This window comes from Panthera onca, chromosome A3 (genome assembly GCF_046562875.1).
Source record: "Panthera onca isolate mPanOnc1 chromosome A3, mPanOnc1 haplotype 2, whole genome shotgun sequence".
Taxonomy (NCBI): Eukaryota; Metazoa; Chordata; class Mammalia; order Carnivora; family Felidae; genus Panthera; species Panthera onca.
Genome location: NC_138341.1, coordinates 82,814,895 through 82,841,314, shown reverse-complemented (window position 1 = coordinate 82,841,314; position 26,420 = coordinate 82,814,895). Strand labels below are relative to the sequence as shown.

Below are 26,420 nucleotides of genomic sequence, written 5' to 3'. Positions count from 1 at the left end.
TGTCTGGGGTCTAGTTTCTGCCATCCCCTCTGGGATGCTAAGTTCACAAGGACAGAGATATTTCTGTGTTTTGTTCAGTCACGGATCCTAAGCCCCCAGAGCACTGTCTGGCACATCGTAGGAGTCCCAATACATATTTACTAAGTGAGTATCTGCGAAATATAATCTCCTAAGGGCTGGCTCATTAACTTAAAGAGACTGGTTGGCGAAGTCAGGATCCTGACACGGGCCCGTGTTCTTCCTACCACACTTTCTGCCTCCTGATACTAAACATGTATTCACACCGCCCATCATTTGCAGGGACACACTGCCATGCAGTCAACTAATGTCAAATTGCTGTGGGAAGGTCATCACACAAGTAGCATTTAACGAGCACATTTACTAGGTCAGAGAGTAAGACAAATGACAAGGGTTAGCAAGCTCAGTTCATAAGTTTCCAGTAGTAAGCTTAGATCACTTAGCTGAGTTTCCTTAAATAAGAATTCCTGTGGGGGGGTTGGGGGGACAAGCGAACAAACTGGATTCTCCCAGGGTCCTGTACCATCAGGTGACATGAGAAGATAGCACTTTCCCTAACATCACGACTGCCAAAGTTCCAACCCACCTTTGCCACTTTGTATCCTGCAAAAGGAGTACATTATGATAGCCTGAAAGATCTGGTCTCCTCTTGGTAACCAGACAGACTGTGCCGGAACAAAGAAACTTACTCACCAGGATGAAGACAGTAAAGAATATGACAACGATTGCAGCTGTAATGAACAGCTTTTTCCGAGGAAACACAGCAGCAGGTAGGAGAAACACAAGCGCAAAGCAGATGGCACCTCGGAGCCCTCCATAGGCAATGATGAACTGATCCTTAAAGGTCAGGGGAATCGTCCGGAACCAGTTAATGACCTGAGTCAGGACAAAGACACCTGAGAACAAAAAGCAAAACCAAAGAGAGCAGACTGTGTGAGGCCGGGACGTGAAACTAGGAAGACTCATTTTCTGCGCTTCTGTGGCACACGGACATGGTATCTAATCTAAGTCCCATGATCTTCCCCTGCACCTCCGCTCTCAGGCGCGCATCCTCGTTGTTCCAGGATAACGGGAGAAAACGTGGACTCAGAGAGGCCCAGAGAGGTTAGTCTGACTTACGGCATAGTCACGAAGGTACTTGGGGATGGAAAGCATCTATCAGGAATGGGAAAGAGGGGGAGGAGAGGGCGAGGGAGAAGACAAGGAAGAGGAGGAAGGAGCAGCAGCCAAAGGGAGGACAAGAAGAAACGAGCCCCATTCGTCTGAGTGTTCATTTGCGAAACAAGCACCATTACCCAGCGCTCGCCAGATGAGACAGAAGGCAAGAGTGAAGCACACGAAGGCCCAGTTCCACTCGTGATTCTTTCCAACGGTGGACACGCCCATGAAGATGAAGATCAGGGTCTCGCTGACGCTGCTCAGCATCTTCATGAAATACTTGATGGTCGTGTAGGACTTTTGAGATACGTTTTCTTCAACATACTTATTCATAGTCATTGCACAGGCGGTGATTCTGCAAGAAAAGATGCAGCTCCTATTGAAACATGACATGGATCCTAATCAGAATATTGAGTGTCAGCACTTAAGGGCTCAATGGCGGCTCTACCCTTCTGCCAGTCACTATAGTGTTATTGATTGACCGGTGTAAGTGAACGAGACGTGCATCATCGGAGCCCCACTGTCCCTGGAGGTCTTCATCAGTACCTATGGCTTGAACGTCTCAGCTCTGCCCAGCTTTGTAGTCTATGGGCACGGGCACCTGCCAGCATCACAAAAACAAGTCCACGATAAATTCAAAACCTGTCGTCTTCCCACAAAACCAGCTTCATCATCTCTATGCCTCCAGTGCCTAAAATGCTAAGGTATTGCCTAAAACCCTGAACTTGAAACTGCAGTGGCATTGGCCTTCTCTCCCCTGCCACACCTCCTCGGTGCCCCCTACCCCACCACCTAATTGGTCACCAATTGTTTTCTACCCCTCATCCTGAATATTTCCCAGACCCACTTACTCTTTTTTATCCCAAAGCCTTAGTTTCGGGTCTCGTTTCTGCCTATCTACTGTATGCGTTCCTAGAAAATTCCCAACGTATTTATAGGCTCAGAGAAACTCCAAGAGGAAAGAAGCCCTTTTTCTTGTTTCCTCCAACATTTCTAAAACTCTGGGACTACAGAGCCCTTATTTCCCCCTCGGAATATATCTGTTTTAATAGAGCACCTGTGCACACTCTGGTGAGGGCAGGGCTTCAGGGTCAAGTTCATGCTCCTAAGTTGGACATCCAAAGCTCTTCATACTCTTTCCTCAGTGGACAATTCCAGTTTCATCTCCCACACAGCCTCTCCACCCAGCATACACCATATGGCTCAACTGTAATTTCCCCACCACACCCTGCTCTTTATTGTCTTTTTGCCTCACCGTGTGCATAAGCTCATCTCTCTGTCTGGAATGCTACCCCTGACCACTCAGATGGCAACCAGAGAGGAAAATTCAGTATGAGCCCGATGACAGCTCATCCCAGGTTCCATCTAAAGAGACACAGATACTAGACATCGGCTGTAGCAACATTTTTTCTAGATATGTCTCCTGAGGCAAGGGAAATTAAAGCAAAAATAAACTACTGGGACTTCATCAAAATACAAAGTTTCTGCACAGCAAAGGAAACAACCAACAAAACTAAATGGCAACCTACACTGAATGGGATAAGATTTGCAAATTATATATATGACAAAGGGTTTGTATCCAAAGTATATTAAGAACTTCTACAACTCAACACCCCAAAAAACCAATCTATTAAAAAAAAAAAAAATGGGCAGAAGACGCCTAGGCGGCTCAGTCAGTTGAGCGTGACTTCAGCTCAGGTCATGATCTCATGGTCTGTGAATCCGAGCCCCGTGTCAGGCTCTGTGCTGACAGCTCAGAGCCTGGAGCATACTTTGGATCCTATGTCTCCCTCTCTCTCTGCCCCTCCCCCACTCATGCTCAGTCTCCTTCTCCCTCTCTCTCAAAAATAAGCATAAAAATTTTTTTAATGGGCAGAAGACATGAACAGACATTTCTCCAAAGAAGGCACTCAGTTGGCCAACAGACACATGAAAAGATGCTCTACGTCATTCATCATCAGGGAAATGCAAATCAAAACTACAATGAGGTGTCACCTCACACCTGTCAGAAATTGCTAAAATCAAAAACATAAGAAACAACATGTGTTGGCAAAGATGTGGAGAAAGGGAACCCTTGTGCCCTACTGGTGGGAATGCACACTAGTGCAGCCACCGTGGAAGACTATATGGAGGTTCCTCAAAAATTAAAAATAGAACTACCCTATGATCCAGCAATCGCACTACTTGGTATTTACCCAAAAGATACAAAAACACTAATTCAGGAGTGCCTGGGTGGCTCAGTCAGTTAAGCGTCTGACTTCGGCTCAGGTCACGATCTCACAGTTTTTGAGTTCAAGCCCCACATCGGGCTCTGTGCTGACAGCTCAGAGCCTGGAGCTTGCTTCAGATTCTGTGTCTCCCTCTCTCTGTCTCTGCCCTTCTCCCACTCATGCTCTGTCTCTCAAAAATGAATAAACGTTAAAAAAACACTAATTCAAAGGGATACATGCACCCCTATGTTTATTTCAGCGTTATTTACAATAGCCAAACTATGGGAGCAGCCCAAGTATCCATCAACTGATGAATGGATAAAGAAGATGTGGTATGTATATGTGTGCGTTGGATATGTATATATCCAACAGAATATTATTTGGCCATAAAAAAGAATGAAATCTTGCCATTTGCAACAACATGGATAGAGCTACAAGAGTATAATGCTAAGCAGAATTAAGTCAGTCAGAGAAAGGCAAATGCCCTGTGATTTCACTCATATGTGAAATTTAAGAAACAAAACACACAAGCAAAGGAAAAAAGGGGAGAGAAAGAGGAAAACCAAGAACAGACTCTTTAGAGAACTGATGGTTACCAGAGAGGAGGTGGGGGGGGGGGGGGTAGTGTAATAGGGGATGAGCATTAAAGAGTACACTTATCATGATATAAATTAAGTGATAAAAAAAATATACAGAGACATGGGGACTAGAAAGTACCAAATGACTTCATTATGAGAGAGGCTGTTCTAGAATGAAGGAAGACAGAATTTGAGTGAGCTGTCCGCCTTCCACCATGCCATAAACCAATTGCTGGCCATGATCTGTGAAGTTTTCCACATTCTAACTTCAAAGCTACAAGGACCCTGAATGCACCCTGCCCCCAACCACCGCATGTAGTCCTTCTGACCTTGAGAAGATGGCTGGTATTTTAGGAAAATCCTCCTACTGTGAGCACAAGGATAGGTAAAGAACACAAACCTAAGGGCTCTCTGAATCAAGACCTAAACAGGTAATCATGAACATATTTCATTGCAAGAAAAAGACCTGTTTTTTAAACACAAAAAATGTATATTTATTTTTGTGCCCCTATTAAAAGAAAACAAAGACCCCATCAGGTCAAGAACCATGCATTTAGCTACAATGCCACTGTCCCCAGAACGAATGGGTACTTCTTTTAGATTTATATGTGGGAGGAATGCATAATTCACATGGTTCCCGAAAGAAAGAGTGCCTTATTAAATAACCTAGTAAAATTCAGCAACCACAAACACACAGCAAAGCCTTTGACATAGCCGAGGGCTTGTATAATAACAAGCAACCTTTATAGCACCCCTGCTGTGCCAGGTGCTATGCAAACTCCCTGTGTGGATTATGTCAGTTAGCCTCATTACAAGCCTCTCAAGCAAGTTCTGTTATCATTCCCATTTTACAGATGAGAAAACAAAGGCAGACAGAGGCCCTCTTATTCAAGATGACACTGCTCATAAATGGTGGTGCCAGGATTTTTACTCAGGCAGTCTGACTCAAAGCCAGCACCGTTGAGGATGTAACCCTTGCTCTCTGTGAGCCCGGTTACCTCCGATGGGGAAGAGGTCTTAGTCCTCTGCCAAGCCCTTGCTCATCCTGTCTCAAGTACAAGCCCCTCTGTATGAGCTTCGTATGGCTGCTGTAAGAAATTAGCCAGAACTTAGCAACAACAACACAGACTCATCATCTTATGCTTCTGGAGGTCAGCAGTCTAAAACCACTTTCACTGGGCTGAAGTCAAGGTACTGACTGATAGGGTTGTATTCCTTCTGGAGGCTCTTTAGAGAGACTGCTCTCACTTTTTCTAGTTTCTGGAGGCCGCTCACAGGTCTGGACTCATGAGCCGGTCATGCCAACTTCCTTGGCCATCTCCTTCCGACTCTGACCCTCCTCCTACGATCCTCTCCTCAGGTTCTATGTGATCAGATCTGACCACCCAGACCATCTAGTGTTATCTCCCCATCTCAAGGCTCTAACTTAATCATGCCTGCAAAGTCCCTTCTGCCATGGAAGGTACCATATTCTCAAGGAGAGTCTGGGGATGAGAATCTCCAGGGGGCCGTCACTGAGCAGATGTGTGGTGGCCACAGTCAAGTGCGTGTTTCTGGATGAGCGTGACCGGAGTTGCTCAAGTGTGCTTGGTGACAGAGGCAAACAGAAGCTCTGCCACGTTAACTTGAATCAAAGGCTGGAATGTCCACTAGCAGGCGGGAGAGCCTGAGGAGAACAGAATGGCAAGGAGCATCTCTCTGAGCAAGTCTACAGGGCATCTCACCAGCGCTCCCCACCCCCCCCCCCCGAATAGAAGCCACTTGTTAACTACACTCCTGAACATCTTCGGCTTCCATATTTTAGATTTTCTTTAACCCGACTTAAAAAAGTAAGATTTACCCAATAAAAAGTAATGAAGGCAAAAGCCAGATTAAGCTGATTAAAAATCTAAAGCATATGTTTTATACAAAAAAGACATACACACAGCAATACACACTAGTGAGCACTGTCAAGTTGAAAATTTGTAACAAAAATAAATTATAACGGTCCCATTACTTCCTGAAATTGTCTAATGCTACGCAAAGGGTGCTTCACAATGATTTTATTATAAAGCATTTAAGCTTAGATACAAATATACAGAATAGGGGCGCCTGGGTGGCGCAGTCGGTTAAGCGTCCGACTTCAGCCAGGTCACGATCTCGCGGTCCGTGAGTTCGAGCCCCGCGTCAGGCTCTGGGCTGATGGCTCGGAGCCTGCAGCCTGTTTCCGATTCTGTGTCTCCCTCTCTCTCTGCCCCTCCCCCGTTCATGCTCTGTCTCTCTCTGTCCCAAAAATAAATAAAAAACGTTGAAAAAAAAATTTTTAAAACAAATATACAGAATAAACACCAAAGTACTTACTACCCAGCTCTTTCTAATCACTTTTTTTAAATTTTTTTTTTTTAATATTTATTTATTTTTGAGACAGAGAGAGACAGAGCATGAACAGGGGAGGGGCAGAGAGAGAGGGAGACACAGAATCTGAAACAGGCTCCAGGCTCCAAGCTGTCAGCACAGAGCCCGACGCGGGGCTCGAACTCACGGACCGCGAGATCATGACCTGAGCCGAAGTCGGACGCCCAACCGACTGAGCCACCCGGGCGCCCCTCGCTTTATTTTTTTTAAATAGAACATCAGCTACAGAGTTGAAATCCCTACACTTTTCTTACTACCCCTATTTCCCTCTCTCCCTCCTGGCATTGGATTTTAATCATTCCAAAAGTGATTTTTAAAAGGCTGGAGAATATTGTTTTTGTGAATATGATAAACATTTCCCTCTAAGATCACGTTCCCATCAGTCACTGGGCAAAATGTAAACCATATATAGGCAAAGAATAAGCTCCAGTTCATTATGGGAGCAATTGAACAAAAATTCTATTCAGAAATTATTGAAAGAGATAGAGCTTTGGTGTAAGAATAAAAGACATGAATGAATTTTACATGAATGTCCATGGTATCAATTTCCATGGCTTTGTGTCCTTAACACGACACCACAGTGATGCTCATGTCTGCCAGACATGTCACTGTAACTTAATGCCGCTTCCTACCTGCACAGTGAGACACTGGAGGAAGAAGAACGGCCCTGGCAGGTACCAGAGGCCTCGGCATCCGGTAGTTCCCCGTTCAGGAAGCATGGGCACGTCTAGGACATTGATGCGCTCTACAGGCTGGGGACAAAAGTTCCAAGTGTCCCTGTTCTGGTGTGTCACGGACAGCTTAATAATGCACGTGGCCTCTCAAGCAAAGGCCTAGTGGTGTTTTCATCGCAAAGGGGTTTTTTGTTGCGCTACGCTCTGACCTGAAGTCAAACCACCTCACTGCAATCATCTCGTAAGTACGCAAAACGACCCATTAGGGAGGCAAACACAATACAGTCTCCCAGCAGCTGAGAAGAATAGAAACCTTCTCTCCTCGCTGCAAAGACCATCATCTGCAGCTGACAGTCTTGGCATCATAAATTTGCATCTTCTTCATTTTTCTAAAAGCAGGCACAAGAAACTTACGAGGTGGTAATGGTCCAGGCTGGTGTCTGACTGTCTTCAGCCTCACTGGCTCTGAAGTGCGTGGCCAGGAGTGTCCTTGGGCACAGGGTCATGTCAAAGCATGTCACTGTAGCAATGTCCTTACAGAGAACTAAGATTTTCTTCCTCCATCAGCATGGGATCACATGACGATTTCATGCCTGAAATCCATTCCTTCTCATCCTCATTCTGAGCATCAGTGTGACAGATAATATCTGCACCAAAATAATAACCTAAACAGAGGCGCCTGGGTAGCTCAGTTGGTTGAGCGTCCAACTTCGGCTCAGGTCATGAGCTTGTAGCTCGTGAGTTCAAGCCCTGCGTCAGGCCCTGTGCTGACAGCTCAGAGCCTGGAGCCTGCTTTGGATTCTGTGTCTCCCTCTCTCTCACTCTCTCTTCCCCTTCCCTACTCACTCTCTGTCTCTCTGTCTCTCTCTCTTTCCAAGATAAACATTAAACTTTTTTTAATTCAAAATAATAACCACGACAGGCTCATTTTAGAAAATTCTAGTTGAATCTCTTAACTCTAAAGCTCCATCAAATATAAAACCATTGGCCTTTAGAATTTGCAATAGAGCCTTACTTTTATAAGCCTATGTCACTGAGTCATCCCCCCCCCTTCCCATGCACATTTCTCTTTCCTAGTCTCTAGAGCTAGCTAATATGATTATGAAGCACAATTTAAGATCAACCAACATTTTCTTAGCATTTACTCTGGGTCAAGTTCTGTGCTGGGGTCTAGGAAGATAAAAAGCAAGTAAGACACAGCTTCTATTTTCAAAGGTTCACAGTCTCAGAGGAGAAAGGGCCACACAAAGATAGCATCGTGACACAACAGTGCAAGCGCCAGATATGGGGATTGGAAATGAGGCTTTGGGAGTGCAGGGAAGGAAATCACTCTACCTGTCACAAAGGAGGAGACATTTGAGCAATATCTCTATGGCTAAGGGAAGAGCTCACCAAGCAGGAAGAAGTCGAGCAAAAGCAGTGGCCATGTACGAAGGCATGAAAAAGAAAAAAAAAAAAAAAAGTTGGCATATTCAGGGAACAAGGAATGATTTGGTTAGCCAGAGATGACGATGTCAAAAGAAAGGAGTTAGGGGCCAGATAACGATAAATGACACGGTTATATGTTATGCTCAGGAGTTTCAACTTTATTCCAAAGGTTGGAGGGGAAAAATGAGAGATTCTACCTTTTATCTTATACTTAATGCCTATTTCCCCAACCCAACTGTTAGTTTCATGATGAAAAAATAAAATAAAATAAAAAGTGTCATCAATGTTTAGCATAGTGTCCAGCAGGTCATTAATGTGTTTCAAATCAATGACTACTTTGGATCCAGGGATGAATTGTTCACAGAGATGTTGGTGTGGTGTGCACAGATCTTGTGTTTTATCAAGAGAACTCTGAAGGAAATGTAGAGACCAGATTTGGAGGGACAGGAACCTAGAGGCTGGAGTCAACTCATTTCCTACAATGGTTGGTCATTTTGTTTGTAAAATCCATCGTAGCCCCTACCTGGCCCATACGATATTCCAAAATGTGTCCGTGTTTTGACAGGTGTTGGCCTCCATTCTGTGGGGCCACATGGAGGTAAGGTATGTATAGAATTCACTGGTGTTTTCTGCTTTGTTATTACCTTACCTCACATTACATTTTAACATAAATGTATGGTGATTATCACCAATTTAGAGACGGAGAAGCTAAAGCACTACAATTAGTGGTTTTTACCTTCACCAGCAATTGAGGTTTTCTTCATCACTACGTCATGCTAAATACAGCATACACAAAATTCAGGCCAGCTAATACTATCTCAACAGAGTCTTTGGGGGGAAAAACAAACTTTGTATTTAGAGGACCTGTCATTTGACTATTTCTGAATAGAAAATTCCAACAAATCCTTTTCTCTGTACTGCAAGACTCCATCCCAGCAGTCCACGAAGCCAGTCTTCTGTGGACGTTCATTTCCTTCTACCAGAATGTAGATTTTGAGAGAGCAGGACTAGCATTCAACCACGCTTACCATGGTTCATTTCATGTTATGGTACTGAGTTGTATGTTCAAATAATCCTGGCTGAGCTTAGTTTAATGAAGGTCCAGAACCCTTCATTTAGATGGCTGTGATCTGTAGGACGAAAGGGACCAGCATCAATACGGAATGCATACCCTGTCTGTGTTTATGTACATATGGTGATGCCATGCCTCAGTGACTTCAGTTTATAAATACAAGTGCTTTTACTTTTTTTTTTTTTAAGGTTCATTTATTGAGAGAGAGTGAGAAAGAAAACAAGTGCAGGAGCACAAGTGGGGGAAGGGCAGAGCGAGAGGAGGAGAGAGAATCCCAGGCTCCGTGCTATCAGGGCAGAGCCAGACGCGGGGCTCGATCTCGCAAACTGTGAGATCATGACCTGAGGTGAGATCAAGAGCCGGATGCTTAACCAACTGAGCCACCCAGGTACCCCACTTGTATGTTTCTGAAGAGTGGTCAATTCTCTAAATTTCCATTCCCAGATTAGGAGACTTCTTCTGTAATCTGAACTGCTTATTGGAGTTAAACAAATAAAAAGAATGTTGCAAAGTTCTTGGCCCCTGTTCTATCTCCACATGTGAACTTAAAACGTATGGATTCAGTTGCAGAAAAATACGGTCCAAATTATAACTGCATATTCTCAATAAAGACTTTGCCAGATAGGAAAGCATACTCCACTAATCAGTGTCAAGCATTAGCAGTGACAAAGGACAATTAAAAAGCTTTCTCTGTATTGATTAAAGCCAGGTCTCGTGGTGACTCAGGGTACACTGCATGTTCTCAGAATAAAGTACTCACTCATGTGAGGTAAATTAATTATTCCAGGGCATGAATTACTATATAATGGATTGCCTCTTCTACAAAACCTGACAACCGAGAGAGAGAGAGAGAGAGAGAGAGAGTTTGACATATGAGAAAATGCAAGCAAAATTTGTTTTTAAAGAAGGATCCGAGTCTAAGAACGGAACAATCTTTCTTAAAATACCAAAGAAAAGCAAACTTAAACTATTGCAAATGCCTGGTTATTCGTGTAGTCTTGCCCATTTCGTGTATTTTCCACGTCTTTTGTTTCTTCTCCTTTATAGGCTTTCAACTCAGGTCAACTAACATTTATAGGTCACTCACTGAGTGAGGGTTGATTTTGTGGAGAGAACATATAAAGAATCATTATCAATAGTATAGTGACATACAAGGCATCAAGGGACCCACGGAGTCCACTGACTCTAGTTGGGGAGTGTTGGCAAAGGCCTTGCGTTTCTTTCATAAAAATATAGCTTCTCTGTAATGACTAGAAAGCCTGGGACAAACACAAATGCCTGGGCCCCATCCCAGACCTATACAGACTCAGAATCTCTAGCTGGGGCCTGGGATTCTGTAGACACGTAAGACAACTTTCCAGGTGATTCCTAAATACATCAAAGTTTGAGGAAAGCAGGAGGGGTTACAGGCGGAGGGTTCAGTGGAGTAAGAATGAACGAGAAAAAGCGTTGAAACTTGAATCATTTTATTTACAGTGTTATTGGAGAGTGAAAATAAGGGCCAACATGAGATGTATGGACTGAATTAAACCTCACCACCTATTCTCTCCTTCCTTTCTCCCAATTTCCATTACTCGGTTCTGGGTGTAGGTTCTATCTTCTCTTGCCTGGACGGCACACATTCTTGTCCTGGCAAGCCTCCACCTAGGCACCTTCACTCTGCTGCCAGAAGCTGTTCCCTCTCCTCCCACCCAGAAGGCGAATCCTCTGCCCCGGGCGGGGGGGGGGGGGGGGGGGGGGCATCCAGTGAGCCTGAGGCCATGACTGCCTGCCAGCTTTCACCCCAGAGTGCTATGAAAATACTACTAGTTTGATGTGTGATGGCCTAAGAAAGCTTTGGAGGTTCTCCAGTCTTCACTATGAAACAGAAACACAATTGCGTCACTTCTTTGCTCAAAGCTTCCAAAGGTTCCCAACTGCCTACAGCACAAAGCAGGGCGAGACCAAGCACCTACCGCCTTTCTCATCACCCCGGGGTTCCATTCCCTGGAGGCAGCAAAGCTTTTCGCCTTGGAGCTCTCTGCTGCGCATCACCCTTGGCACATAATGCCCTTCTCTTCATCACTGAGGCCTCAACTCAATACGTCACCAGTCCAACCCTCACTATACTACAAAGGACTGAGCTTTCCTGGATAACTTGTGGTCAACACAGACCGAGAGGCAGGTCACACTGGAATTAAGTTTAACTTCACAACACCTTCTTCCGGTACTTCTCCCACCACAGGGCTGGTCATGTGACACAGTCTGATCCAATCATGGTCCTTGCTTTGAAATGTCTTCTAACAGGAGCTGGCAGAGTAGAACTCCCTGAACGCTTTAGTGACAAGAGTCGCAGAGCAATAAAACCCGATCTGTCTGTAACCCCTGCTTGATGCTTTAGAGATGGCTAGCCTATCAGAAGGAAGCCATCACACAGAGTAAGATGAAAAAGAGAGAAAGGGGCTTCTGGCCTGGGGTCCCATCAACCCAAAGCCAAATCTACACCTGCCCTCATCAAGAGGTGATTTACAAGAACCTCTATTCAAATAAATCTGGTTTGATTTTGGGTTTCACTGGGTGAACAATAATCTGGTTTGATCTGGGTTTCCCTTGCTCACACAGAGCCTCCCTCTACTGTCTGAGCTGGGCTCCTGCTTACAAGGACCCCAAGTGACTCTATTTACCTTAAATAGCCGGGGATTAACTGCGAGGGTGCATGTGGGAAAAAGATTCTTGGCCACTTTTCCAGATCCCCTGGAATCAAACGCCCTCATGTCTGACTGGCATAAAGGAAGTGGCAACAGAGGGACAGGGCACACTGACAGAAAATACTAGAGCATCAAGAGGAGCTACTCACAGCTGCCCCATGCCAAGGGCACCAAGAGAGGAAGTCTCTGGGTTCATTTCAGGCTAGCTTCCTCCCCCACACAGCCAACTGCTAAGTAGTACACTAAGGTTTGGGGCGCCTGGGTGGCTTGGTCTGTTAAGCGTCCGACTTCGGCTCAGGTCATGATCTCACGGTCCGTGAGTTCGAGCCCCGCGTCAGGCTCTGTGCTGACAGCTCAGAGCCTGGAGCCTGCTTCAGATTCTGTGTCTCCCTCTCTCTCTGCCCCTCCCCTGTTCATGCTCTGTCTCTCTCTGTCTCAAAAATAAATAAACGTTAAAAAAAAATTAAAAAAAAAAAAAAAAAAAAAAAAGAAGTACACTGAGGTTTGTTAAAGCAAGGTGAAAGAGAAACAGGTTTTCCTTAGGACACCTGTCCTGTTCTTGAAAGAGCAAATGTTGACCCCCATTGCTGAATTCCCTCATGAAGGGAACGGGACATTGATTCGAGCCATGTGGCCAAAGGCTGGTGTCCTACTCAGACGTACTAGCTGGGAAGTAACTGCATGCTTTCCTTCAGCATCAGTTTGCTGCAACATTTTCATTTTTCATTAAAACAGAGAAGGCAATTGCTTCTCAGCAATTATACAACATTTACGTTTCTGATTTATCATCTTACATTTACATTTTGGCCTACATATTACTAGAAAACAATTTTAGGGGCGCCTGGGTGGCTCAGTCGGTTAAGCGTCTGACTTCGGCTCGGGTCATGATCTCACGGTTGGTGAGTTCGAGCCTCGCATCAGGCTCTGTGCTGACAGCTCGGAGCCTGGAGCCTGCCTCGGATTCTGTGTCTCCTCCTCTCTCTGTCCCTCCCATGCTCATGCTCTGTCTCTCTCTGTCTCTTAATAATATATAAACTTAAAAAAAATAATAATAATTTTAGCCTTACTATTGCAATTTACTTATACCTGAGAATATGGAAGCGGAAAGCACCACGTGAAGTAGCGAGCTCTGGACCAAGAGTAACCCAGTGATGTGGTGCTGTGATTGTTTTGACATAAACACAAACAAGACTTAAAGAGTCCAAAGAGCAAAGTGACAGTAACCTCAGTACTACCCAATCACTGGTTATTATCGAGAACCTCTATTCATCAGAGATCTCAGGGAATGGGGTTCTTAATTCAGGAGCCAACTGTTAAAGTTTCATGTAATGTAAATAAATGTAGCAGGCAAACACCAACCACGTTCCCTAAAATAAAGATGTGTGAAAACGACACGCCTAAAGGAGCCACCAAAGCCCTCCAGTGAGGAAGGCAGGCCTCAAATTCTATCACTCTATTCAGTTGCTCTCAAAAGAGAAATCCATAAAGTGCACTTCACAAAACGAAACACACTTATGGTGACATTCACTGTGACCCCTCTTTTTTAATTTTTATACTCTTTTCAGGAACTGCCACGAAATATTCCCCTGGGCCACTTGCTGCATTCTTACCCTCCCTGAACATGCCGAATGACAAACTGTGTGACCAAAATCATATACCACTCTTGTAGTCGAGAACTCATGGCCTCTATGAATGATATTCCCCATACAGATGATTATGATAATGTTTTTAATGTTTCTACGTATAAGAAGATGAGGCGTGAAAACACATTATTCTGAACACTGAATTTTACAATTTCAGTTTGTGAAAAACATAAAGTACCCAACCCCAGGGAATCTGTTTTAATGGACTTCGCTCATTCCTAGAGCGATAACAACTTTTTCTCAGGAACAGTCACTCCCCTTGGCCATGTTTTGAAGAGTTTATTCAAAGCCTCTAAATGTGGACCTTAGGGTAACAATTTTCCTTTCCTCACAGGGGCTTTAAGTTGACTTCTTAATCATCACAAGCCACCTCAGGAGAACCCTCTGCCCTCTCTTCTGTTATTCCTCTCTTGCTTTCTGACCTTCCTTGCTCTCAAAGAAATCTTCTTTATAAACAGCATGATTTATAAACATCCATGAAGGGAATGCATTTCCATTCTGTTTCTTACCTCCATCTTTTCTTGCCCTGTTTTTTTTTTTTATTCTACTGTATCAGACGGAAGAAAAATATATTTCAACGTCTTCAAATATCCAAACAGCAAAAACTAATGGCGAGCACTAGAGAACACTGTTACCTAATAGAAATATAATGCGAGCTTAAATTTCCTAGTAGCCATGATTAAAACTGTAAAACGAAGGGCGCCTGGGTAGCTCTGTCAGTTGAGAGTCAGACTTCAGCTCAGGTCATGATCCCGCCATTCGTGAGTTCGAGCCCCACATCAGGCTCTCTGCTGTCAGCGCAGAGCCTGCTTTGGATCCTCTGTCCCCCTCTCTCTCTCTGCCCCCTCCCCAACTCGTGTGCATGCTCTCTCTCTCTCAAAAATAAATATTTTAAAAATGCAAAAAGAAATCGGTGCGATTAATTTTCATAATATATTGATTTCACTCAACAATTATTTATATTATTTATTGTTGCTTCAAGCTGAAATCAATATACAAATCATTAATGAGAGTTTCTACAATTTTTTCCCACTAAATTTTAAAAATCTGGTGTCTAGTTTAAACTTAGAGCACATCTCAATTTAGACTAGCCACATTTTAAGTGCTCAAAAAGCCACATGTGGCTGGTGGTCACCACACTGGACAGCACTCAGGGAAAATGTGACAGCCCACTGGTTCTGCCCCTTCTTCTGAAAAACCAAGCAAACTCTGCAGTTCGTCAGTTTGACTCTGTTTTGTGAAACAGTTTAAACTATAAAAATAAATCCAAGCAATTTCATGAAGCACTTACACTACTCTGGATAAATACTGCACGATCTCACTCATGTGTGGAATTGAAAAAAAAAAAAAACCCAAGGTCATAGAAACTGAGAGCAGACTAGTAGTTAGCAGGAGTGGAGAGCAGAGGGGGTGGGGAGCAGGTGGAGGGAGTGAGGGAAATGGGTGATGGTGGCCAAAGGGTACAAACTTCCCTTATAAGATGAGTAAGTTATGGGATCTAGCGTACAGCAGGGTGACTGTAGCCAGACCTTGCTTATTTAGAATAAGTTTTTTCTAATGTTTATTTTCGAGAGACAGAATGCAAGCAGGGAACGGGCAGAGGGAGGAAGGGAGACACAGAATCCAAAGCAGGCTCCAGGCTCTGAGCTATCGGCACAGAGCCCTAAGTGGGGCGCGAACCCACGGACCACAAGATCATGACCTGAGCCGAAGTCAGACGCTTAACCGACCGAGCCACCCAGGCGCTGCAGAATGAGTCTCTGTCCATCTCTATACTCCGAAATGTTAGAGGGATGCAAGATGGAAAGTGCTATGGAACAACACAACTTAAGGAGGAGGCAGACATGCGTTGCAGTATGCACGCATGGGAGCCACAGGGCACCGGGACCTGGGGCTGTCCTTAGAGCATCCCCTACCCATTCTTTACTTGTGATGCTTCAAGAGCTCCAGCTGGTCTGCACTGAAACCAATAACTGACTCAAAGTGCCGGCTGTAGGATGAAGTCAATTCTTAAAGGCCATTTCTTCTTTGAGTGTGCGCAGGGAAAGGTATGAGCGCTGGGATGGGAGTGGATTTGAAGTTCAAACTAGAAATAAGCTGATGTGATCTGCTTGCTCTCTGTTTAGACAGGCTTTAAGACCAAATGGATTTGCATGGAGGCCAGGCCGGAGGGTGTGTAATAACAGATTACTTGGGGGCACTATTTATCCTGGTTGCATTATCCAGATTGATTTATTAAAGCTCCAAGTCACCTTCTTACACTAAGGAAAATATTCACTAACATGAGACAAGTCTAGGAAAATTAATAAAAGGAGCTTGTCTTCCACATAGATACAAATATATGTATATACGTACATATGTAAGGTTTTATGAATGTCCTGCAATGTCAAGAGTTCATTTTTGCCCCATATTTGGAGAAGAGCAGAATACATGAATATTCTGCAAGCAGGAACATTCTGGCACACTGGCCTATGATTCCATATGACTGTATCTTAAAGAGACGGTCTTCTAAATGCTACCAATGGTAGGCTGGTCAAGAGAAACCAGGACAGTCGCTATAAAATGGCAAACAAAGGCATGCTTTCCTATTTTTCTCAATGTTTGAAAAAAATGACAATTACCAACTCATACACAGAGAAATGAGGAGAGAAAAAACGGCCTTCACATCTTCAGCAATGACTCCTCAGTCCAGCTAGCTTGGCCCACTCCTAGACTTCATTTCTGAGCTTATCATTCTGGAAATTCCCTGTTAAAGTCTCACTTAAAAATTGTCATACAAATGTGCAGTTTTTTTAAGTGTATACTGGGACATATGCTGGACTGGCCTGGTAACTGGAGTCCAAGGGTCCAGGACCAGCTTACAAAGACTCACCTGCAGCCATGTTTTTTCACCACCTGAGTCTCAGTTTACTCATTCATAAGACAGGACTTATATTTACTATTGCCTACAGTCTTTGCCACAATGCTGCTAGAATGATTGAAACAACAAATGGAAAACATTAAAAAAATTTTTTTAATGTTTATTTTTGAGAGAGACACACACAGAGTGTGAGCAGGAGAGGGTCAGAGACAGAGGGAGACACAGAAACCGTAGCAGGCTCCAGGCTCTGAGCTGTCAGCACAGAGCCAGATGTGGGGCTTGAACTCATGAATGGTGAGATCAGACCCAAGCCGAAGTTGGACGCTTACCCGACGGAGCCACCCAGGTGCCCCCAAATGGAAAACATTTTAAGTACCCTCAAGAGATGGAAGACTAAGGAATTATGAATCCATGAAAGAAAAAATCAACTAAGAAATACTGGGTGCTTATTCTCCTATCTGAAGGAGGATGTAGCCATTTTTTGAAATTCCTGGAGCACCTCAAAAAGAAATCAGCACTTCCCCACAGGCTGCAAGCTGCTGTGGAGACTAACATCCCTTCCTTCGTGACTGTGTGTTTTTAGCATCTCATGGACTGGAGCACGGGGGACGTGGCGGGCACGAGGTGAGGACCGAAAGAGGTGCTTGATGTCCACAGGAAGAGAACAAAGTCCTACTTCAGTTCACTTCTTTGTGGATCTGATCTGTGGAATCATCTTACACATCCGTTTGTGTCTTTGGATAAGGGGAAGGGGACAACATGGAATTGTCAGTGTCTTATCTCTGAGCATTTTTCTGAACATAAAGCCCAAAACATACAAACCAAGACACGCATTTCTAAAGCCAATAGCTATTCTGCTTCCTCTATATGTCCTACCATGCTGCTGTGATTCTCAAAGGTGTCCAGTGCTCCTGAGACATGAAATTCCCAGTTCAAGGGACTACGGATACTTCCTCTTAACTTTAGCTGCAGTGCTGTGGAGCTGCCTATGAAACACACACGCACGTGCACTTTTCCTACTGCAACAATCTGTTCCGGTGTAGAAATGAACAAGAGAATATTAGGAAAGAAGGAATTTCATTTACCCTCCTAGGGGTTGCAGCGAAAACCCTCCCGAACACACAGGAAGACAGGACTATCATTAATTGCTTAACATTAAATTAGCTTCATGAAAGTATGAAGAGACCACAAAGGGGAAACCAGACCTAGGGATGCCTAGAAATCAGTTCTCCAAATAGCTTCTGTCAGACAGAGGAGGAGAAAGCAGATAGAACTCCACCTCGTGTTATTTCACGTACTTGTTGTCAGTGAAAATCAGATATCTCCACAATTCCATGACAAAACAAACAGCTGCAAGGGGAGCTTTTGAATGCCCATGGTACATCACTCCCAACATCTCTCCAAAGAAACCAAGGTGCTGAATTCCTATCCAGGGCCTTCCTACCTAAAAGACTGACTGCATTTTGAGCTCAGACCCAAGTTTTCTGTTCTGTGGAAGGATGTTTCTTTTTAATCAAACTTTTGTGTTAACTTCCTGCTCACTGAGTAATCTCAATCTTGGACAGGCTGCTGCCTAACAGCCCACCCAAGACAAAGTGCAAGCACAGAGGGTTACAGCATCTGGAAGGCAATCAGAAGGGGAAGGAAGAGAAAGGAGAGATAGATGGAAGGAAGGGAGAGAGGGAGAGAGGGAGGAAACCAGGCGAAACTCAAGCAGGACAGATGCACTTTGCTACACTGTGTTACAGATACTGACAGCGGCTTTAACCTTCTTCTCTGCTCCCCAGCTGCTTAACCTCAGTGCCTATTTTCCTTTCTACGTGGCTGCGCACTTCTCTCAAGAAAACAGGGGAAATCACTGAGCATGCTCAGCATGTCACATGCCTTCACTCCCATTAACCTTAAAATTTGTTTTTAAATGGCAGAAGAGTGCAATTAGCATGAAGTATGATGGGAATTCTTAAACTCCGTGCAATTTAAATGCAGAAAAAAAAATCCCTAGTTCTATAAAAGCAGCACACATGGATATGCAATTTTAACTGCATCATTAGAGTGGATCCCCTGGACTGACGTCCCAAGGTAAGGGTAGTACTTACAATGGGGAAGAGCACACAGTGCACTTTTCAAAGGGGCGACACGCACACCTTGGATGTACACCATACAGAAGCATCACGCATGGGCGAGTCCTGAATAGCATACTAATACCCCACATTAGAAAACAGGGTGGTCCTTCTGAGAACAAATACACTCCAACATCAATCTGTCACTTCATTGGCTATCATAGGGTAACGGGTGTGTATGGTAATTCCAGATCCAAAAATGTTTAAATCTCCTGCCATGTCTTATTTAACAGTTAACTTATTATGTTAGCGCACTACACGCAATGACGAAATTTGTTTAAATGTAATAAAGGACCTTTCTGTACAGTAAGCTGTTTCCACACTGAAGCTGGAAACAGAGGTGATGTTTTTCCTCCACCAACAAACCATGCAGAGGATTCCCTGTGCTATCTCCCAGGGATATGTGGCCCTATTTGTCCCTGATTTCCTAATTCCCAGAGCAAGTAAACCCCTAATCGCATCTTCGCAGGAGGTCGGGGCCTTGGTGGAGAACCAACCAACCACCGTGGACCCTGGGCCTCACGGACATTTCTAGGCAAGATGCACCAGGACCCCAACCCCTTGCAACACGTCAACTATCCCCCCAGCACCCTGGATCTTCCCATCTCAGTCCCTGCCAATGTCAAACATATTTAGATAATTGTGTGGGTGTTCTAGAACTTTCACTTGTGCACGTGGTCAAACGATATTCAAGGTTCTGACACAAACTGCTGTTAGCACACTGTTGGGATACTAGACACAGAGTTCCACCCCCATCATTCTTTAGAGACCTTGTAACTAGCTGATCACACACTTTCAATGACACTGGTCAAAGAACAGTGAGGAAACTGGAAGTCATACAAATGATATGAATAGCAACCAGGAAGATACAGAACATTTCATTACTGGGTCAAACTGGATTAATATGTTGCTTTATTTAGGCTCTCTGTGAAACAGAAAACCACACAACCTTTAACTCATGGCTTGCATTATAATGGATTCCACTCTCCTCGGGGAGAGGCACCTGACTTCTTCCACCACAAACCTAGCCTGCTTCCAATATAGCAGCGGTGATAGGAGGTGAAAAACAAACAGTCCTTAATCAAAGCAACATCTAAATCCGGCTGCAAGACGAAACTTCAAGAACCAGGCTCGGGTCTACAAACCTCAAAATGTAGCAGGGCCAAGCATAGAGCCCAGCACATGTCTAGCTATAAATAAGTATTTATCAAAATGAAACCATATAGAGCCATTCCATTACTAAGCATTTCTCACCAACCCTATACAGGGTGTGACCATAGTAGGCTTGTTTTTGGAAATTACAAAAATATCCACACTCAACAGGGAGCCTCCTTCAAAGTGACCCTGTGAAGGCTAGAAACTGATCCAAACACCACCCTTCTCTAGCCCGCATGCAAGGCTTCTTGAGAAAAGTCCTTCAGAATTTGTCGGTGAATGATACACCAACTGTATCTTTAATAAAGAACTTCTTGCTTTATACATTTCTTGCCTTATAAACATACCTCTCTTTTAAAAAGCTAAGCTAAAATGACCTGATTACATGCTTTCCACATTGAATTTTGCTTTGAATGACTTAAACCTATTACTTCAAATCGAATGGAGCACGCAAAGTGAAAGTTCCCTCCTACCAATATCATTCGTATGAATATACATACGCAATTCCAGAACTCCAGATGCAGTTTGGGCAATCTGACCTTGCTGGAGTAAGTTTAGAGCCTCCCACGTGGACAACCTCTGAGTGAGCATCAAACTGGGAAAATTCTTGGTGCTTGACAATCAACCCCAACAGTTTATTGTCATGTTTCATATGAGACCCAAAAGAGAATTCTTTAGTCGTTTTCCATTCTAGCACCAGATCGCTTTAGTATAAAATTGGCTGAATTTCTTCATTTCTTTGAAACTAAGAGTAAGGAGACTCTATTTTTAATCTTTCTGGAAAGAATTTAAGGAACCCTGTTTTATAAAATGGATTCAACCTTTGCCTCTTGGCTTAGAATACATAAATTTAATGAAACTTCATCAGTAAGTGCTTTTAACAAAGAGTTAAATACTTACGCCATGATACCTGAGAGGTGAAACATTTCGGCTGTTATATAGGACAAATAACTGTACAGGAAGACAAAGAGTGGTTCAATCACCCGGATGTTATGCGTGAACCGAGTAGTAAATGCCGCTATAAATCCCAGGAAGATGCCAATCAACACCCCACCAATTCCCACAACAAAGAAGTTTGCAATTCCAGCAAACACGTCAATGGTCTCAATGGTTTTCATCTGGCAAAAAGACTTGAACAAGTTGTACAGGACCTGTGGGAGAAAGAGAGCGCATGGTCAAGACCCTTCCAACTTCCCCGTTTAACTGCAGCCACAGAAAAATCCACCTGGCCTTGCAACAAGGACATTCCTTCTATGTACCAAAGTTGCTGACCCGTGGCAATAACTATATTTCTCTATGTCATGTTTTAATATTGTGTTGAATAGCTTTGAACAGAAAGCCATGTAAAAGTGTATTGTCAGGAAAGAGATTTCTAAAAGTGAGGGAGAGGAGACTTCACAATTATGATGTGACTTGCTCCTAAAATGTTATTTTTTAAGATACCATCTAAAAGATAATTTTATGAGATGTGGTTGCCATCCAAGAGGCTCTGCTTGTATTACCGATGCTGGACAAGTAGTACGTCACAGAGTAAGCTTGTCCGTGTTGCTGTGAGTTTAGTTACTTTGTGAGGCTCTCTGGTGAAGCCCTGCCCTGGAAGGGGCCCCACCCAGCAGTCCAGGTACCCCATCTAAAGGTATCTTCCTCCCAGGGCACTGAGGTCCTCCCTTCTCACCCCTCCTCCTCACCCCGCCCACACATGCACATCAGCTAGAGGAGACCCAAAGGAACTTTCTTGAAGTCAAGAGGCACCTGTGTCATGTGTGTGTGTGTGTGTGTGTGTGCGTGCGTGTGTGTGTGCGCACTGTAATTTCATATATATTTTATCCCTTTTCTAAAGTAATGAGCTTACCCAGTTACTTGGCTTCTGAAAAATCCAGTCTTTACATAGTCTCAGTTTAATTAAGCTTCAAAAATGCCAGGCACTTCATGTCTGCTAGGGAATATGCTTGCAAACATGTTTCTAAGGGTCACTGGGCCAAATGAAACAGGAAGTGATGGCTTACGCCCTGCCACACTTTTTACAAAGCCAGCAAGTAAAATATTCCAGCAGGTGCCCTGCTTCTTTTCACTGCGTTATTTACAGCCAGAATCTCCAGGGAAGCTGGCTGTCAGGACATTGGGATGAAGGCCTTTTACAGTACAGGCCATACTATCCCCTTATTTGGTTTCTGAGAAGCTAAAATTGAACCCATTTGTCCATGGTCACACAAAATGTCACAGGCAATATGAGAATCTAGGTCTTCTGACCTTCCTGGTAAGTTTTTCAAGCTTCAACCATGGGAGAGTGAGTCAAGTTCTGACCCAGCGAACCAGAGTGTGATCTGGAAAAAAGTCTATTCCACTCTTCACCTCACTTAAGGTCCTTTTTTAGTCTACCGTGTTACAGGTTTTGTGTAATTTTTCCCTCTTTTCCGCTGGATCATACACTCCTTGTGGTCAGGGTTCATTCCTTATTATAATTTGCTTCTTCCATGCTGCCTGGAGGGGGACAATAAATGTCTGCTGGTTTTGAAGAAAGCAGATTACTAAGAAATTAGGAGCTTTGCTCATTCACAGGTATGACACTCAAGAGCATTTGGTCTTGGACCACCAAGAAATGACTTGAGTAAGAAGAAAAAAAAAAGCAACTTATGCCCCCAAAGATTTGAATATGTTGAGAGTATCATCATTTGCTGAAAAAGAAACTGACTTCAAGCAGTGGCTGCTTCCTACTTTCAACCAGAGGCTTGCTGCATACAGGATTCCATCAGCATCAACATGCCACGGTTGCTTCCTGAGGCAGGTTCAGAGATGTGCTATATATACCCCATGTCTCCAAACAGCCAAGACTGAAGGGTGACGGTCACCTGCTTCCTGAGGAGAGAGGTAGGTTTCCTGGCCAGCCATCTCTGCATAGACAAGCTCCCCAGGCCACTTGGTCACTGTACTTCTATCCCCAGGCTCCATGACTTCTGCTCTCCTTGTCTCCCGCCTACACCAGCAAATCTCAGCTCTCCCTTGCTCAAATGCCCCATACAGCCAACACAAGACTCACTTCCTTTATTTTTTAAAAAAATTTGTTTAACGTTATTTAGTTTTGAGAGAGAGAGAGAGAGAGAGAGAGAGAGAGTGGAAGAGGGTCAGAGAGAAAGGGAGACACAGAATCCAGGGCAGGCTCCAGGCTCCGAGCTGTCAGTACAGAGCCCAATGTGGGGCTTGAACTCAAGAAACATGGGATTGTGACCTAAGCCAAAGTCAGATGCTTAACCTACTGAGCCACCCAGGGGCCCCAAGACTCACTTCCTTTAAATACTGTTATTCTATTTGTCACTCTCAAGTTTAAAATCCTTAACTTCCTGGGGTGCCTGGGTGGCTCAGTCGGTTGAGCGGCCAACTTCAGCTCAGGTCACGATCTCGCGATCTCGCGGTCCATGAGTTCCAGCCCCGCGTCGGGCTCTGGGCTGATGGCTCAGAGCCTGGAGCCTGCTTCCGATTCTGTGTCTCCCTCTCTCTCTGCTCCTCCCCCATTCATGCTCTGTCTCTCTCTCTATCTCAAAAATAAATAAACGTTAAAAAAAAATTAAAAAAAAAAATCCTTGACTTCCTGGGGTGCCTGGGTGGCTCAGTTGGTTAAGAGTCCAATTTCAGTTCAGGTCATGATGTCGCAATTTGTGACTTCGAGCCCCACGTCAGGCTCTGTGCTGACAGCTTGGGGCCTGGAGCTTACTTCGAATTCTGTGTCTCCCTCTCTCTGCCTGTCCCCCACTCACACTCTGTCTCTCTCTCTCTCTCAAAAAAAGAAAAATTTAAAAAAAAGTAGTAATAATCAAATCGAATCAAATCCTTGACTTCCTGACTTTGGGGAAGGCTCAATACACCTGACAACAATTTTTTTTCTTTTTTTACCACTTTCCAACACCCTTCAGTCTGGAAGGGGGTCTCATCACAGCTCCACAAAACATACCATATTTATCCATTACTGCCCCTGGTTTCCTTCTTGTGGTTTCTCTTGGCAGAAACCTACCAAGTAAACCCAGGGCAATCTTTATCTATCTTCCATGGCCCAGCTGAAGCTGCTACTCCTCTCCAGAGCCTTCCTGTACGTCTACAGCCCCTGCAAATCACCTTATCCTCTGCCCTCCTACAACTAAGATGAGCTCCAAACCAGCTGGGCTTTGGTGATGCACCATCTTGCATTGTAGGTGTTGCCTCTTGGTGCCTACCTCATTTCCCCAGCAAAAGCAGAGAGTCCTTGCACACAGAACCCAAATCTCCTTCTCCTCCTCTCTCACATCTCCCCTCCCCACCCCATCGAGCACATTTATGAGGCCTCCAAAGGAGGTGCAGGCCCATGACTAGCATATAGTCACAGTTTTTCCAGAGGCATTTTCCTCCATTTCAATCCATCAAATCCATCCAAGGGACATTCTGGTTTCAATAGCTTTTTAGGTTTTGCAGAGAACAAAACTGAGTCACAGGCACTGTACGTTCTGCACCCGGGCAGAAGCTCCAGTTGGATCAATCTACTGCCTCAGATACCAGGGCAATGTTACAGGGAAATGTCTTAGGTAGAGACGTTGCCTTGACAACCAGAAAGCTTTCCATAACCTCCCACCTGCTTTACACTGAACCTGATACCTAGTGATCAGCACAAGATAAAATTCTTTTAGTTACCACTGGCCATAACCCATAGTTAGTTCATTCCAGTTAAATACTTTAGTTGTATCACAGGGAATCTATGTGGAAAAGTGCTTTTGGAGATTTTATTACATACTATATTTATATATATATATATGTTATACGTGTATGTAAAGTATATAAACATATATATAAATATGACGGCTACAATTACGTCGCTAGTTGGTCTGTGCAAAGCTGACCTCAATCTGACAACTGTACTTTTCGAAGACTGAAATACGGGTGTTGCCTGTATTTTGTAGTGGGCTAATCTGACAGCTGAGTACTTTCCAATCTTTCTACTTGATACTGGGGTTTTAAAAATTCTTACATAAGCACCCTGCTAGCTCAGCTGTTAGAGCAGGAGACTCCTAAAATACTTACATATAGAAGAATTAGAAATTATCTATTGTGACCTTTGATTTAAAATGTGCAATAATTCAGTGAAATCACAGAACACAAAGATGCAAATATGGATCCTTTACCAGAATAGCTCTGTTCTGGAAAAATAGTTTCCAGGTCACTTTTTTTTATGTGAAATGCAAGAAATAATCATTTTTGCATAAGGAATTTGAAATACAGTCTGTTACTCGCAAGAGCAACAATGAGTACCAAGTGGTTGCTGTTTACCTTCTAGCTTCCTGAAGTTAAATTCCAGGGTGCTGCACATAACGACTGGGCCATTAAAGCCCATCCCCAGCCTCGTTCAAAGAACCAGCTATCCTTATCCAAGCCTTGTTATGGTTGATTAAGGAAATTCTTTAAGTGTTCTTGAAAAATGTATTAGGTTATTCAATGGGTGCATTAACACGGTCTAGAGGTGATATTGGAAATTACCATTTGAGCACAAGTCATTGGATTATGGACTACTAGGAATGGCAGGAATGATCTGGTAACTGACAGCCTGAGCTGTCTTTGCCTAATAAGGAAAATGTTGACAGGTTTTCCTAAAATATTTACCATAAGGGAAAGTACAAAGTTCCCAATGAAAAATCTCACCTTTGTTCCTTTGGCTGTCATTTCTCCAGCTGATTCCAATCTACTATAGCCTTAGACAGTGGCACAGTTGGACTGCAACATATGTTATCATCAATTTCTCTTTGAATGGGGACATTTTTAGGGTAGGTTTTCTCCCCTCATCTCTGCCACCTCAGTAGTGAACCTACCGTGATTTGGGGAAGGGATTAATTGCACTGACCTATAATTTCACTCATCAACCAGACTACCTTTTTAACACGAGTTCTCTCTGTTTAATCTTTACCCTTCTAGTTGCAACTCCTAGTGACTCATCATTTTCACTGTACACACCAGGATTCATACTTTTCATGCCTTTCCCTACCCTAAGAGTCCTTAAAACACTCCGGGAGATAAGACTAAATGTCAAAGAATCTTCCATAAAACATCTCCACTTCTATACTCTGAGGGTACCTAACTGGGAGGCAAAATGATCATTTTTACAACGTTGTTCTAATCATTCCTAACACCACATCAGTGCAGTCCACTATTCAGCCACTTCAGTGAAAATAATACCTGGTAGTTTATTCTTCGGCTTTAGGTAGGCAAAACCCTTGGGCATGCCCTGCTATCCTGTGGGTGTGGCTTTAAGGGTCCTCAGCTTGGAGCCCAGGGTATATAACCTGAGGAAGGCTCATTCATGGGAAACCATTATAGTCATCCTGACTTACAGGTGTTGGCTTTGTAACAAGGGCTTTCACATCTAAAGAGCAGTCATGCCCTTTCTCTGTCCTTGCCCTCCTTCCTGTA

At 43.9% G+C, this 26,420-nt stretch overlaps 1 protein-coding gene across 1 annotated transcript in view; it reads right to left on the bottom strand.

Annotated features, from left to right (window-relative positions):
- The window catches only part of SLC9A2 (solute carrier family 9 member A2), a 100,827-nt gene that overhangs the window by 31,208 nt on the left and 43,199 nt on the right, over window positions 1-26,420 (bottom strand). The window contains exons 3-5 of the mRNA XM_060609748.3: window positions 20,898-21,148; window positions 1,314-1,531; window positions 712-914 (exon numbers count right to left, since the gene is read on the bottom strand). Of these exons, the coding sequence (XP_060465731.3) occupies window positions 712-914; window positions 1,314-1,531; window positions 20,898-21,148 (672 nt within the window). The remainder of the gene's footprint in view (window positions 1-711; window positions 915-1,313; window positions 1,532-20,897; window positions 21,149-26,420) is intronic.